The sequence below is a fragment of the Malania oleifera genome, chromosome 12 (assembly GCF_029873635.1).
Source record: "Malania oleifera isolate guangnan ecotype guangnan chromosome 12, ASM2987363v1, whole genome shotgun sequence".
NCBI lineage: Eukaryota > Viridiplantae > Streptophyta > Magnoliopsida > Santalales > Ximeniaceae > Malania > Malania oleifera.
Window position 1 is genome coordinate 14,321,448 of NC_080428.1, and position 13,676 is coordinate 14,335,123.

The 13,676-nt window shown below is 36.6% G+C and overlaps 1 protein-coding gene across 1 annotated transcript; it reads left to right on the forward strand.

Moving 5' to 3' along the window:
- Window positions 1-995: 995 nt before the first annotated feature.
- LOC131143832 (uncharacterized) lies at window positions 996-7,446 on the forward strand. The gene is made up of 4 exons (XM_058092202.1): window positions 996-1,337; window positions 3,817-5,191; window positions 5,290-5,522; window positions 5,758-7,446. The coding sequence occupies exons 1-4, from the start codon at window positions 996-998 to the stop codon at window positions 7,444-7,446; spliced, it is 3,639 nt and encodes a 1,212-aa protein (XP_057948185.1).
- Window positions 7,447-13,676: the final 6,230 nt, after the last annotated feature.

Consider the following 13,676-nt stretch of genomic DNA (forward strand, 5'->3'; position numbering starts at 1 on the left):
TTGCAATTTTGGCTTAAAGGACTTAGACATGATATATCCTATGATCAATCATGGCCTTGAGAGTTAACCCCAAAAATCTGACATCGGTCGACCAAGGTGATCCCTAAGGTTAATCTATGGTCTTGAGCATTAATCCCTATTATGCATGAGATGTAGTTATTACAAACTGTAAAAAAAACTTATTACAATTACAATGTAACTTGAAAGAAAAACAAAAGAACTTCATGCTCTGCTCCTTTGCAATATCATTGTGCTAAATGATGTGCTTGTTTAAGTGCTTCTCGACTTCCATTTATCATCTATCACCCGTGCTAAGAAAAATAAACATATTTATACACTTAACACATAAATGAGATACTATGGTTTGTCATAATCAAAATAGGAGACAGACTCAAAAAGTCAACATAACTAAATGATGGATGGCCTACCGACGATGCCATAACCAAATCTGCTTCTCCTTACTACTCTACATAGGTTGTATCACTTGAGCCCAACTTGAACAAAAGTCTTCCATGTATTACAACCCCGCCCTCTTAGTACCACACCCAATGATCTCCTTGGTGAAAATATCTTGAAAAAGACAAAATGTAGGATATATTAGGGCAACACAATTCAATTCAGTAGTAGCTTGACAAACTAACATTAATTTATTCGAGAGAGATGGGACAAGCAAAGTATTGGATAAGGAGAGGGTGGGTGATAGGGTCACTATGCCAACCTCTGTAACAGGATAAGGAACACCATTGGCATTAATTATGCTAGTCCATCGAGGTTTCGTGATCTGAATAAAGTTTGAGTTGTCGAATGTCATATGGTCAGTGGCTCCAGAATCAACTAGCCAGCCATCATATTTACCTTGGGCTATGTTCAAACAAGCTTGTTCCTCATTACCATGATTAGTAGAAGATGTTGTAGTAGGGCACAGTTTGCGGGATGAGGGACAATTGTGGTGTTGCCTTAACCTGTGCTGCCCAACCCGAACCACTCATGATCTCATGGGCCTTCTGTGCCTTTATGTTATGCCACCACTCTGGATACCCGTGAAGTTTGAAACATGTTTTGCGGGTGTGCTTGAGATTCCCACAGTGGCTACATCCCCCTCCTTCTGTCTAAGACTTGCCTTGGTTGAGATGAGTGACTTTGTCACCGCCTATTGGCATCTTTTGGGACAATTGAATAGATGGAGGCTATCGTGGCCCCATCTTGGTGCTCTTGGAGTCCATGACAGTGCTGGTCGTGGTCTCGGTTCTTGCAAGCATGACAGCTTGACGAATGTCTTCTTGGTGTACATATGCATACACCTGTTCCACTGTGGGAAACGGCTGCATCTGCAAGATGTCACTCTGAGCCTTATCCAATAGGTTATCTAACCCATCTAGAAAAGCATAGACCTGGTCCTTTTGGAGAAGGAAACTAAATTTTTGTATATCTCCGGCACATCAGATTCACCTGACGAAAATCAATTTCTCACCACAATCCCTAAAGGTTGTTGTAGTAGGTGTCAATGGAGTCGCTCGCCTAGCATGTTCGTGAGACACGTCGTTTCAAATCATATACTTGTGAGGTATCAGTTCCGTCATAATACGTTGTTGCAATTGCGTCCCACACATCCTTTGTAGTGCAGAAATGAATGAAGTTGCTGATCAAGGATGGGTTCATAGAATTTATGAGCCATCCTTTCACAATTGCATTCTCGGTACGCAACTTTTGGAACTCTGGGTCAGTCGTCGAGGGTTCCGGGATATCACCATTGATATACCCAAGTTTTTCCTTGCTGGAGATGAACATCTCCACAACTTAGGACCAAAGGGCATAGTTTGCCCCGTCTAACTTGATGCCGATTTGTGGATTCATTGGATCATAGATGGGAGTTGAGTTCTTGGTCAAAACATTGGCCATTCTGGCTACCAGGTCATCAAACACCGTCATGGTGGTGTTGTTGCCATGAGTAATTATGTCTACCATCGTTGGCTAAAATGGTATAAAATGTTGTGATAAAGAAGAGAAGGGGCGAAAGCCCTAGACTCCCCGCTTTGATACCATGTTAAGACAAGAAGAAAATGCACACAATAATTACGTGGTTTGGATGACTCCAGCCTATTTCCACGAGAAATGTCACTCCTCCTTTCTTTCTTATTATATCAGTCATCAATTTATACAGATACAAGGGAAGTTAATTTTAACAAATGCACAATCTTCTCTTAAAAATAACATATTTATGTGCCAAAATAGAAAGAAGAATATACATCAAATATTCTAACCCCAATCATGGTCAATCAGCTATAAATGAAACGAGATAGCTTATGCCAACATATATATATATATATATATATATATATATATATATATATATAAACCAAATGGAAGAGGTCATGTGAATACATAATTGGACAAAATATTTACCTCAAGCCTTGGTTGATAGTGGTTCAACATTCAATGTATGTTCATATTCAACACTAATGTAATTGGGAATGGACAAGTCCTCAATAAGAGAAATGATACAATAGTTAAGGCTTTTGATGGAACCATGCGAAGTGTCATGGAAGAGATCGATCTTGACACTAAGATCGGTCTCTGTATCTTTATAGTTGCATTCCAAGTCTAGGAAATTGAGCCTTCCTTCAAATTTTTAATGGGCAAGCCATGGATCCATACAGTAAGGGCAGTTCCAGCCTTTTTACATCAAAAATTGAAATTCATTCATGGTGATCATTTGATTACTATGAAAGGAGAAGAGAATACCAAGACAATTCAACCAAATGTGATACCTTACATTGAAGATGAATCAATGGCTTATCCAACTTTTTGCAATAGGAAGGTAGAAATTCTAGAATCAAAATTTCTAGAAGTCAACATGGTAACTATAGAATGAATACTAAAACAAGAAGTTGAAATGAAAGGAGAAGCCTTGTATGAGTCTGGATTATTAATCCCAAATATTTGCTACAATTTTCCTAATTCATCAAATACTATAAGGTATGGACTAGAGACTATATTAGAAAAAGATGTCAAGATTGAGAAGTCACTGAATTGTTCAAAAGTAAGCCACCAATTGATCCGAGGGGCTTTAGCTGGATGTTTCAATACATAAGTGATTTACTAAACACAAACCTTTCTTTGGTTTTACTTGTAGCCAAATGATAAATCATCATTGTAAATAGGCTTATCATTTTATTTTTCTTTGTATTTGTACCATTTACCACTTCCCTATGCCATTCCTTGAACCCTTAGATTATTGATTGCAATGAGAGTACTTTATATAGTCTGAATGGTAAAAAATAAGAAACTAGAGATGTAAAGTAGCTTTTGAAAATGACTGAAGCATGAAAATCAAGCATATGGAAGATATGAAAAAGAGATTCAATGCCAAGGATGATCTTTGGTATCTCATCAAATCGGAAATGATGGAGTTCAAGGGTGCATTCATCTAATCAAGTAAAAAAGGAGGTTGAAGACAATGAACAATAGCATCAACAAAGAAGGATCAACACATTTGAACCAGAACAAAAAAGTTGGTCAAGTTTAGAGAGAGAAGCTCTCACCTCTCTCTAGGGAGAGGCGCTTGGCCGTGGAGTGCTACTGTTCTTGTGTGAATCTGGATCGTTCTTGCTCATCTATAGCGAGATTTGGAGCAGAAACTGGTGATTTTATGTTAGTTTGCTACTAGATGTACTGGGTTATGGCTTATCTTCGTCCGGATTGTGAGGAAGGTGAGTTGTGAGGTTTCCCGCCTAAGAAATTTTGAAAATGTCAGTCTCGGGATGTTCGGAGATGGAGGTTGATGAGAATGGATCCTTATCGCTGGTCAAGGTGTAGAATGACAAGAAGCAGAATCTGGAGGATGCTCTTTACTTCATCGCACTTAATGGTGGGGATAAAGAGTCATGGTCCCGTAGAGTAGACTCAGAAATTTTAGAAGAGTATGACAGATTGAGGAATGAGGTAAAACTGAAATTAGTTCAATCAAATCCTGATCTCTCCCCGGATACTCTCATGGATCTTGTTCAAAGACAACTAGGGCTGTCTGCATGTGAATCTGGGGGTACGGATGTTGCTGGGAGGGAAGCGAATATTAACACCCCGATGGTGTTAAATGAAAAAATCATGGATGCTCTGGGTCTGGTGGGTTCGCCTTCTGGTGATGTACCAAAAGGGTTTCTGGCTTCTGGCCATGATGCGAATGTTCGATGGGGTGATGTTGAGGAGTTACAGAGCCCTGTGATGCCTTCTCCAGTTAAGGTTCATCCGGTTGATCCTGAGGTGACTGGGAAGCAAGCTTTAGTGAATCCTCGAAAAAACACGAGGGTCCCTTGGTCTGCACTCTTTGCAAATAACAGAGCTCCGGAATCCTGTACTCCCATCCCTGCGTTTCCTTCAGATGGGTTGGGTGCTAGATTGAATCTGTCTGATCTCACGAGACCAGAGGATTCCTATTTGAAGTGCTTAGTTGGGTATTTTGCAGGTAGATACCCAGGAAATGCTACTATTAGTGCCATTGTGAACTCATGGAAAGCCAATGTTACCTTTATCAGACATGTTGACAACTGGATCGTCTTTAAGTTCCAAGATGAAGAAGACTTGGATAGGATCTTGCAGAAAGCCCCATATATCAAAAGAGGCAGAACCTTATTCATTAAGAGGATGCCAAAGAATTTTCAGTTTGGCCCTGAACATAGGACTATCCTACCTGTGTGGGTTCAACTGAGGAACCTCCCCATGGAGATGTGGAATCCCTTAGCTCTTGGGAAAATATGCTCTGAATTGGGTAAACCTTTGTGTGCAGATAAGCTTACGATGCTGAAGGCTAGAGTGTCTTTTGCAAGAGTCCTAGTTGAAGTAGATGTGGCTAAAGAGCCTAAGTACTCAGTTAAGGTATTCCTCCTAGATGATGAGGAACTGAATCAATCTATTATTTATGAAAATCTACCTCAATTTTGTACTCACCGTAAGTATGTGGGTCATACAGAGAGAATGTGTGGAATAAAAAAGCCCAGGGGGGGACCTGCAAAGGTTAAGACTGATGCTCCTGGTCCCTCTAGGGTTAAGGATACAGTTACTGTCCCGGATAAGGTGGGTCCTTCTGCTAACATTGTGCAGGATGCCCCTCCTCGTGATGCCAGTGTGGTGATTGACAAAGGTAAATCTGTGGTGGAGGATCCTGAGTCTTCTGAGAAAATGACTTTGGAAGAGGGTTCTCTGGGGAATGCTCATTTAAATGATCCTGCTGAGATAAGATCCCCCCCCCCCCGGAGGGCCATATTGTGGATACTGCTTGTGTGAAAGATCCAGTGCCCCATGAAGCTTGTGAATCCCCTGGGGATAACTTAGTGCAGCCTCAGCTGGACCTGGGTAAAGAAATGGATACCTCCATCCCCTTGGAGATTCCAGTGCAACAGGAATGCCAGACTCAGTCTGAGGGCCTAGGAGTGTGTGCTCTGCAGGCTACTGGTGTTCCTAAAAGAACTCCACCCCTAGGGAAACCAGGACACATTTCCAAGGACCCTAATGAGGGTTTTACAGAAGTAAGAAACAGGAAAGCATTGAAGAGGGGGGGGGGGGTGCCACAGTTCAACAAATCAGGAGGGGGAGGTCCAGCTCCCATTCTAGTAAATGAAGATCGCTTCTTGGAACATCAGGGGTTTAAATAAACCCTTAAAACAGAATGGGATCTCGGATCTCATTAGAAAGAATAAGCTAGATATGCTTGGTATCTTGGAAACAAAAATGTCTCTGGATAAACTTAAATCAATGATGCAGAAAAAATTCAGTAATTGGCAACAACTCAACAACTTTGACCTTCATGATGCAGGAAGAATTGTGATCCTCTGGGATCCACTAAAAGTCTTGGTTCAGACCCACCATGCTAGCCCCCAGGCTGTTCACTGCACTGTCAAATGCTTAGTTTCCTCTAACACATTCCTATGCAGCTTCATTTATGGTTATAATTCTCTGGTTGCCAGAAGACCACTGTGGCTGGATCTCATTCAGACTGGCAGTTCCTCTACAATGCCTTGGATGCTCCTTAGTGATTTTAATTCTGTCCTTAAGCCTGTGGAAAGGAGGAAAGGCAGTCCAGTATCTGTATATGAAACAAAGGACATAAATGATTGCTTTAATGAAGTTGGCTTATCTGATCTGAACGCTTCTGGATGTCTACTTACATGGTCTAATGGAAATGTCTGGAGCAAGTTGGACAGAGTTGTGGTTAATCAGTGTTGGCTTGGCACTGGTTGGAACTCCCATGCAGTTTTTCAATTTCCTAGAATACTGTCTGATCATTCTGTTTGCTTAGTAAATTTATTTGCTGACCAGGACCTGGGTGCTCTTCCATTTAAATTCTTCAACATGTGGTCCACTCATGCTGATTTCATGAGGATTGTAAAGGATGTTTGGGAAAATGAGTTTGTTGGTAAATTGCAATATTGCTTCTGCAAAAAGCTCCAGATCCTGAAAAAACCATTGAGACTTTTGAATTCCTCAAACTTCTCTCATATCTCATCGAGAGCTGAGATAGCCACTTCTGAAGTGAAGGACCTCCAACAATTGCTACACAACAACCCCTCATGTCAGTCCCTGCAGGAGGATTTGAAATCAAAGAAACTGAATGCCTTAAGACTTGAGGAAGCCAACAGACTATTTTTAGCTCAATTGTCCAAAAGTAAATTCATTAAGTACAGTGACAGGGGCTCTGCTTTCTTTCACATTCTGCTTCGAAGAAACAGAGCTAGGAATCATATTGCCTCTATTACTTTGCAGAATGGGAACCTATCTGAATCTTATGATCAGGTTGCCCAAGAATTTGTAACTTACTATAAGCAGCTATTGGGGTCTACTGGCTATAACTCATTAGTAGACTCTCACATCTTGGCTAGAGGTCCTGTATTAAATGAGGAAAAAAGAAATAGTATGATGGCTCCTATAACAGATGATGAAATTAAGGATGCTCTTTTCAGGATTGGAGACAACAAAGCCCCTGGTCCTGATGGGTTTTCTGCTGGTTTCTTTAAAAGTTCTTGGAATATTATAGGCAACGAATTTATTATGGCTGTCAAGGAATTCTTTGAGAGTGGGAGGCTACTTAAGCAGTTAAACCATACTGCTATTGCACTTATTCCTAAATCCAGCCATGCTACTTCAGTAAGAGATTTCAGACCAATTGCATGCTGTAATGTGTTCTACAAAGTAATTTCCAGGATTATAGCTGAAAGAATTAAACCAGTTCTAGATGACTTAATTAATCCTGCACAAGCTGCCTTTATTAAAGGTAGGAGCATGATGGAAAATATTTATATGGTGCAGGAATTAGTAAGAGGGTATGCAAGGAAGAGGATTTCCCCTCGGTGCTTATTGAAAATTGATCTTTTGAAAGCTTATGACTCTGTGGCTTGGCCCTTCCTCAAGGAGATGCTCATCCACCTAAAGTTCCCAGATAGGATGATTTCATAGATTATGGAATGTGTCACTACCACTTCATACTCTATTGCTCTAAATGGTAGATTTTTTGGTTTCTTCAAGGGTGGCAAGGGTTCCCTTTGCTCTTTGTAATTTGTGCTGAATATCTCTCAAGACTTTTGAAAACAGTGGAGAGCAAACATGACTTTAAATTCCATCCCAAGTGTGAAACTCTCAGACTTTCTCATCTTGTGTTTGCTGATGATTTAATGTTGTTTTCAAGAGGAAGCTACCTAATGAATTGCCTCAATAAATTCTCTGATTGCTCTGGCCTAGCAGTTAATGTACTGAAGTCAGAAGTATATCAAGCTGGTATTTGCCCTGTGGATCTGGAGAGTATTTTGAATATCTCGGGAATGAATCTGGGTACCTTTCCTTTTAGGTATCTAGGTATTCCCCTTCTGTCTTCAAGACTTAATGCTGCCCACTACTCTCCTTTGATTAATCGAATTGCAGGAATGTTCAAGGATTGGCCATCTCACACACTCTCTTATGCAGGAAAACTTGAAATCATTAACTCCATAATTCAGGGGGTTGAGTGTTTTTGGCTTGCTATATTTCCCATGCCCCTTAATATCTTAAAGCAAATTATTAAGCTTTGCAGGACCTTCCTATGGGGTGGCAGGAAAAAGCCATTGGTGGCTTGGAGGGAGGTATGCCTTACAAAATCTGAACGAGGTCTAGGTGTGTTTGATCTCTGTACTTGGAATTCTGCCCTTCTATCTAAAGCTTTATGGAACATCCATGCTAAGAAGGATTCTGTCTAGACTAAGTGGATTCATCATATATATTTGCTGGACCTGAACATATGGAGTGTTACTACAACTAAAAATGATTCCCCTTTGTTCAAGAAGCTACTATCAATTAGGGATCTGCTGGTGGATAAGTGTGGAGGCACTAATGCTGCAGTTAACATGCTTAACAGATGGGAAAACAGGAGTAATTTAAGCTATGAATTCTGGAGAGCTCATGGCCAGAAACTGGCTTGGCCTAGAGAGATCTGGTACAGAGGAATTCTCCCCAAACATTCTGTATGTCTTTGACTTGGTATGAAAAGGAAACTTCAAACTTGTGATAAACTGACTGCTGATGGAATTGATAGTACCTGCTGCTTCTGCAAGTCAGAAATGGAAACTTTGGATCATCTATTTTTTGATTGCAGGTACACTGCTGAAGTTTGGAAAGGTATAAGATGCTGGCTGGATATTCGTAGATCCATGTCAACTTTTAGAGCTGCTGCAAAATGGCTCCATAAGGAGGCCAAAGGGAATGGAACTCATGCAACTGCGCAGAAGATTGGATTTGTTGCTTGTGTGTACTTCATTTGGCATTTTCGCAACAGAGCAAAGTTTGAAAATCACTCCATCTCTATCTTGGAGTTGATTCTTTTGATTCAAAAACATGTATATGGGTCAATGTACGATATTTTTGGCTTATACACGGCTTAATTGTAACTCTAGTCTCATTAAAAGTGTATGATCTCTTTTAGGAGGTAAAAGGAGTAAGTTGTACTTGGCCTTAGTGGCCCCTGGGTATGCCCAGATGTGATGTTTTTCTAAAGTTGATCTTGCTTTTACTTGGTTGGTTCTTTGTTTAGCCTGGGGATGCCCAGTGTACTTGTAATTATTTACCTTGATCAATTATATTTTTACCCTTTGATAAAAAAAACAAAACAAAGAAGGATCAACACTACAAAGGACCCTGTGTAGCAAAGATAATTCTTTGGAGAAGTTCAATGTTAACAAAAAACGTATAAAGCTTTGTTTCTAAAAAAAATAATGTAATGACCTTTTTGAAAACAATAAAATTCAAGTTTTCACCTCAATATGTCTTCAATTTCAATTGTGAATTTATCATTATTCATGAGAGATGGTCTTTGAAAAAAGGACAAAAAAAAGAGAAGAAAATTATGGGAAAAAAAAGAGAAAAAGAAGAAAAAAGAAAAAAAAAAGGAGAAAAGAAAAGAAAGAGAAAAAAATGTGACTATTATTAAAAGAAGGATTTTACAAAGTACCATTTCAATAACATTTGAACTACGGATGGACTTCATCATTAAAATAAGATACATAGGCAACCTATTGAGTAAAATAATAGGTTAAGTTCAAACAATCATAAGGCTGAGGTGTCTAATAAGGATTTAATGTTTGTCATCTGGCCATATAAAGTAAAGCTCAAAATTCCCTCAAAAGACTTAGAATATTGAATGGAAGGTTTGCACAATTAAGAATGGGGCAGCTAAAGACGTTCTTTGAGGTTCTAAGAATGTTAACTAGGCCCCACAGGCATGGCACAGTGGAAAGCTTCGGGCATTCAAGTGTCAGCATCGTGGGTTCAATTCCTGGTTGATGCTCCCAGTTGTATCCTCCCAGTCTCTGGGTGAAGGGTCCTAGGCTTCGAGTTGGCCGAATGTCTAACCTAGGTATGACTAAGCGGTGACCACATCCAAACTTTACCATGAGCAGCGAGATATAAAAGAAGGGGAAAGAGATATATTTAAACTTGCTTAAGCTAAAGAAAGGAGGAGTAAGGACTTACAAAGTATAACATGTATAAAAAATAAAGATGATATTGTCTTGGTTAAGGATGAAGACATTAAAGAACGATTGTGAAGTTTACTAAGTTGTTTAATAAAAATCAAATAGAATGCTTAAACTTAGAATTGTCAAATGAAGAAAAGACTAAAAATATGAGATTTATTTGCAAAATTAGAGTTAACAAAGTTAAGTTTACACTAAAAAAGATGTAAAATGAGAAAACTATAGGACCAAAAAACATCTCAATTGAAGTTTGGAAATGCTTAGGTCATAACAGAGTTATATGGTAAACTAATTTATTTATTACAATTATAAAAACTAAGAAAATATCAGATGAATGGAGGAAAAACACTTTAATACCTTTATACAAAAATAAATGAGATATCAAAAATTGTAATAACTATCGTGGAATTAAACTTATAAGTCATACGATGAAACTATGGGAAAGGGTAGTTGAACAAATATTAAGGTTATAAATGAAGGTCTCAGAAAATCAATTTAGTTTTATATCTGAAAGATCTACCACAGAAGCTATATATCTTTTAAGAAGATTAATGAAAAAGTTTAGGAAAAAGAATAGGGACTTGAATATGATATTTATTGACCTTGAGAAACCGCTTGATAGGATACCTAGGGAAGTTATATGGTGGGTTTTAGAAAAAAAAAAAAAGTGTATGTAATAGATATACTGATGTCATTAGAATTATGTACGATGGAGTAATGACTAGTATGACTAGTGTAAGGACTATAGATGGAGAAATTAGAAAATTTTCAATCACCATAGGTGTACATCAAAGAATCTGTTTGGAATCCTTATCTTTTTGCTTTAGTGATGGACCATCTGAATAAAAGTATTCAAAAGGAGTTCCATGGTATATGTTGTTTGCAGATGATCTTGTATTCATTGATGAAACTAGGGACGCAATAAAGGCTGACTTAGAATTATAGAGAGAAGCTTTGGAATATAGAGACTTTAGGATAAGTAGAAATAAGACAAAATATATGAAATATAATTTTAGTAATGATATGAGGAATATTGGAGACAAAGTTAAATTTGATGATGAAGAAATAAATAGCACTTGTAAATTTCGATACTTTGAATCTATTATGCAAGCTGAAGGAGAAATTGAAGATGATGTAATGCATAAAGTTGAAACAGGTTGGGTAAATTAGAGAAGTGCTTCAGGTATACTCTGTAATCATAGAATACCCTTAAAATTAAATTAAATTTTTATAAGATAGCTATAAGACCAGCTATGTTATATGGATCAGAATGTTGGGCGATGAAGAAACTAAATATCCAAAAAGTAAAAGTTGCCGAGATGAGAATGTTTAGATGAATGAGTGGTATAATATTGAAAGATAAATTAAGGAATGAACGTATTCGCGGTAAATTAGGTGTAGCTCCTATAAAAAGATAAGATAAGGGAGAAACGACGCAGATGGTATGGATATTTGCAACGTATGTCATATAATGCACCAGTAAGAAAGAGTGAGTTAGTTACTGTGGGGGACAGTAGAAGGGGTAGGAATAGACTTAAAATAAGTTGGAAGAAGATAGTGAGTAAGGATTTAATATCCCTGAATTTGTCAAAAGAAATGGTCCATAATCGCATAAATTGGCGAAAAAATATTCATATAGCCGACCCCACCTAATGGAACTTAAGGCTTGATTTTGTTGTTGTTGTTGTTTGATTTATTTAAACTACTTTATTTTGATAATCAAACACTAATTTTTTATTCAATCCAATTTATCGCCCAAAAGGCCGATTGCCACTTGGAACAATTATACTGGCACATGATTGTTATGCTCAAGAGCAAATTTGAGATGAATCTACGTTACACTTCGTAGCATAGTAATGACCAATTTATGCACTTCTGAATTTAAATCATGAATCTATAAATCCAACTTTTCCATATTCTTAAGCCATCCTAACTTGAAATGAACTACATTTGCACTTGGGAACATTGTGATGTACTTTTTAATCATATACACACAGTTGTATTAGCATTTCAAAAAATACTGATATTTATCTTATCATGTATTAAATGATAATCTTACTACTTGATTATCCCAATAAAATGATACATTTGTTCTTTATTTTACTTTTTAACCATAAAGTGAAAAATGTATAAGAATAAAATTATCATTTAATAAATAATAAAATAAATTTGAAACATCGTATTTTTTATATTGCTAATAAATCTTTCCTTTTATTTTTCTAATTTGCACAGTACATGAGAGAGTGAGAGAGAGAGAGAGAAAAATTATTATTTAGACCGAGTTGACCACCTCATCCATAAATTAATCCAATAAAGTGGTGACAATTTATTTTTTTTTTCTTTCTTTTTTTTAAAAAAGTGATGACAACTTATATACTGGACCACATAAGTAAAATATAATTAACCTTTTTAATCCAAAAAAAAAAAAGCCATGATTAATTTCTCTTCCCATAAAATTATAAAAAGAAAAAAAAAAACACTCATTGCTAATTTTTCCTCCTAAAGAAAATTATAAAGAAATTTATGGTTAAACAATTACAAAAAAGTATATAACAAATATAATTATTTAACAAAAGAATCAAAGTTTGAAGTGTTAGTGGTTTTCATTAGTCATGCACTGGAACACATATATGTTTTATTTAATTGAAAATTTTGTCAACTTACTAAGCTAAATTTTTAATGAAAAAATTAGTATATTTATTGAATTTTTAGATATTCATAAAATTATTCAATCATATGATTATGTAAAATATATTATAAATTTTTTTGGCCTAACCATAAATTTTTTTTATAAAATATAAGATAGTAATTGTGTTTAATTTTCATATGAAAAAAAGTATAGTCCGTTCTAAAAAATAATATAATACGTTTGATAAAATAATAATTAAATGATGACTTATAATGTTTTTAATGAGAAATTAGATGGGAAATACGAGTAATAGAAAAAAAATATAAATTTAAAAAGAAAAATAATTATATATTTTTTGGTAACTTTTAACCATGAATTAATCAAAGATTTCTTTGCAATTTATTTTGGAAAGTATAATTAGCTATGAATTTTTTTTATTTATAATTTTTATGGAAAGGAAAATTAATTACAATTTTTGTATTTGTTTTGGTGAGAAATTTAATTATGTTTTGCTCATCTAGTTAAGCGTATAAGTTGTCATCGATTTATTAGATTAGTTTATGAATAATTCCTTATAATTTTTTTTTATTACATAGGAACTCCAGCCACCAATGAATCCTTTAGATCCTCTGATGCGGCACTAAACCTACGGATCAGCGTCTTCTGTCTTCAGGTCTCACTGATCAGGATAAAGTTCGGAATGCGGACACGACTTCTATGCATCAGTTGGATGTTCGGCCAATTCGACCCCCAGGACACATCTCCATTACCATCTACGGTCCCCGCTGACTCACAAAGTAAACTCTCACCATTCATAGGTATCGCTGATTCCGTGAGTGTATCTATCTAAAATTAAACACCCGATGCTCCTTCTTACTTGCTGATGTTTTTCCACTGCGTCATGTCTGTGGGGGCCTTATAATTTTTCTTGTAGGGATGGTTTGGGGAGAAAGACATAGTCCCTTAGGTAAGATTTGATAAAACATCAAGTTAATATTTGAATTTATATAAATAAAAAATATTGTTTATATATATATATATATATATATATATATGTT

Excerpts from the sequence above, each read along its gene's own strand:
- LOC131143832 (XM_058092202.1), top strand. The coding sequence starts at position 996 with ATGGGCCTTCTGTGCCTTTATGTTATGCCACCACTCTGGATACCCGTG. Across the intron at positions 1,338-3,816 it reads AACGGCTGCATCTGCAAGAT|AATGACAAGAAGCAGAATCT; the intron begins GTCACTCTGAGC and ends GTCAAGGTGTAG. Across the intron at positions 5,523-5,757 it reads CTAATGAGGGTTTTACAGAA|AAAAAATTCAGTAATTGGCA; the intron begins GTAAGAAACAGG and ends TCAATGATGCAG.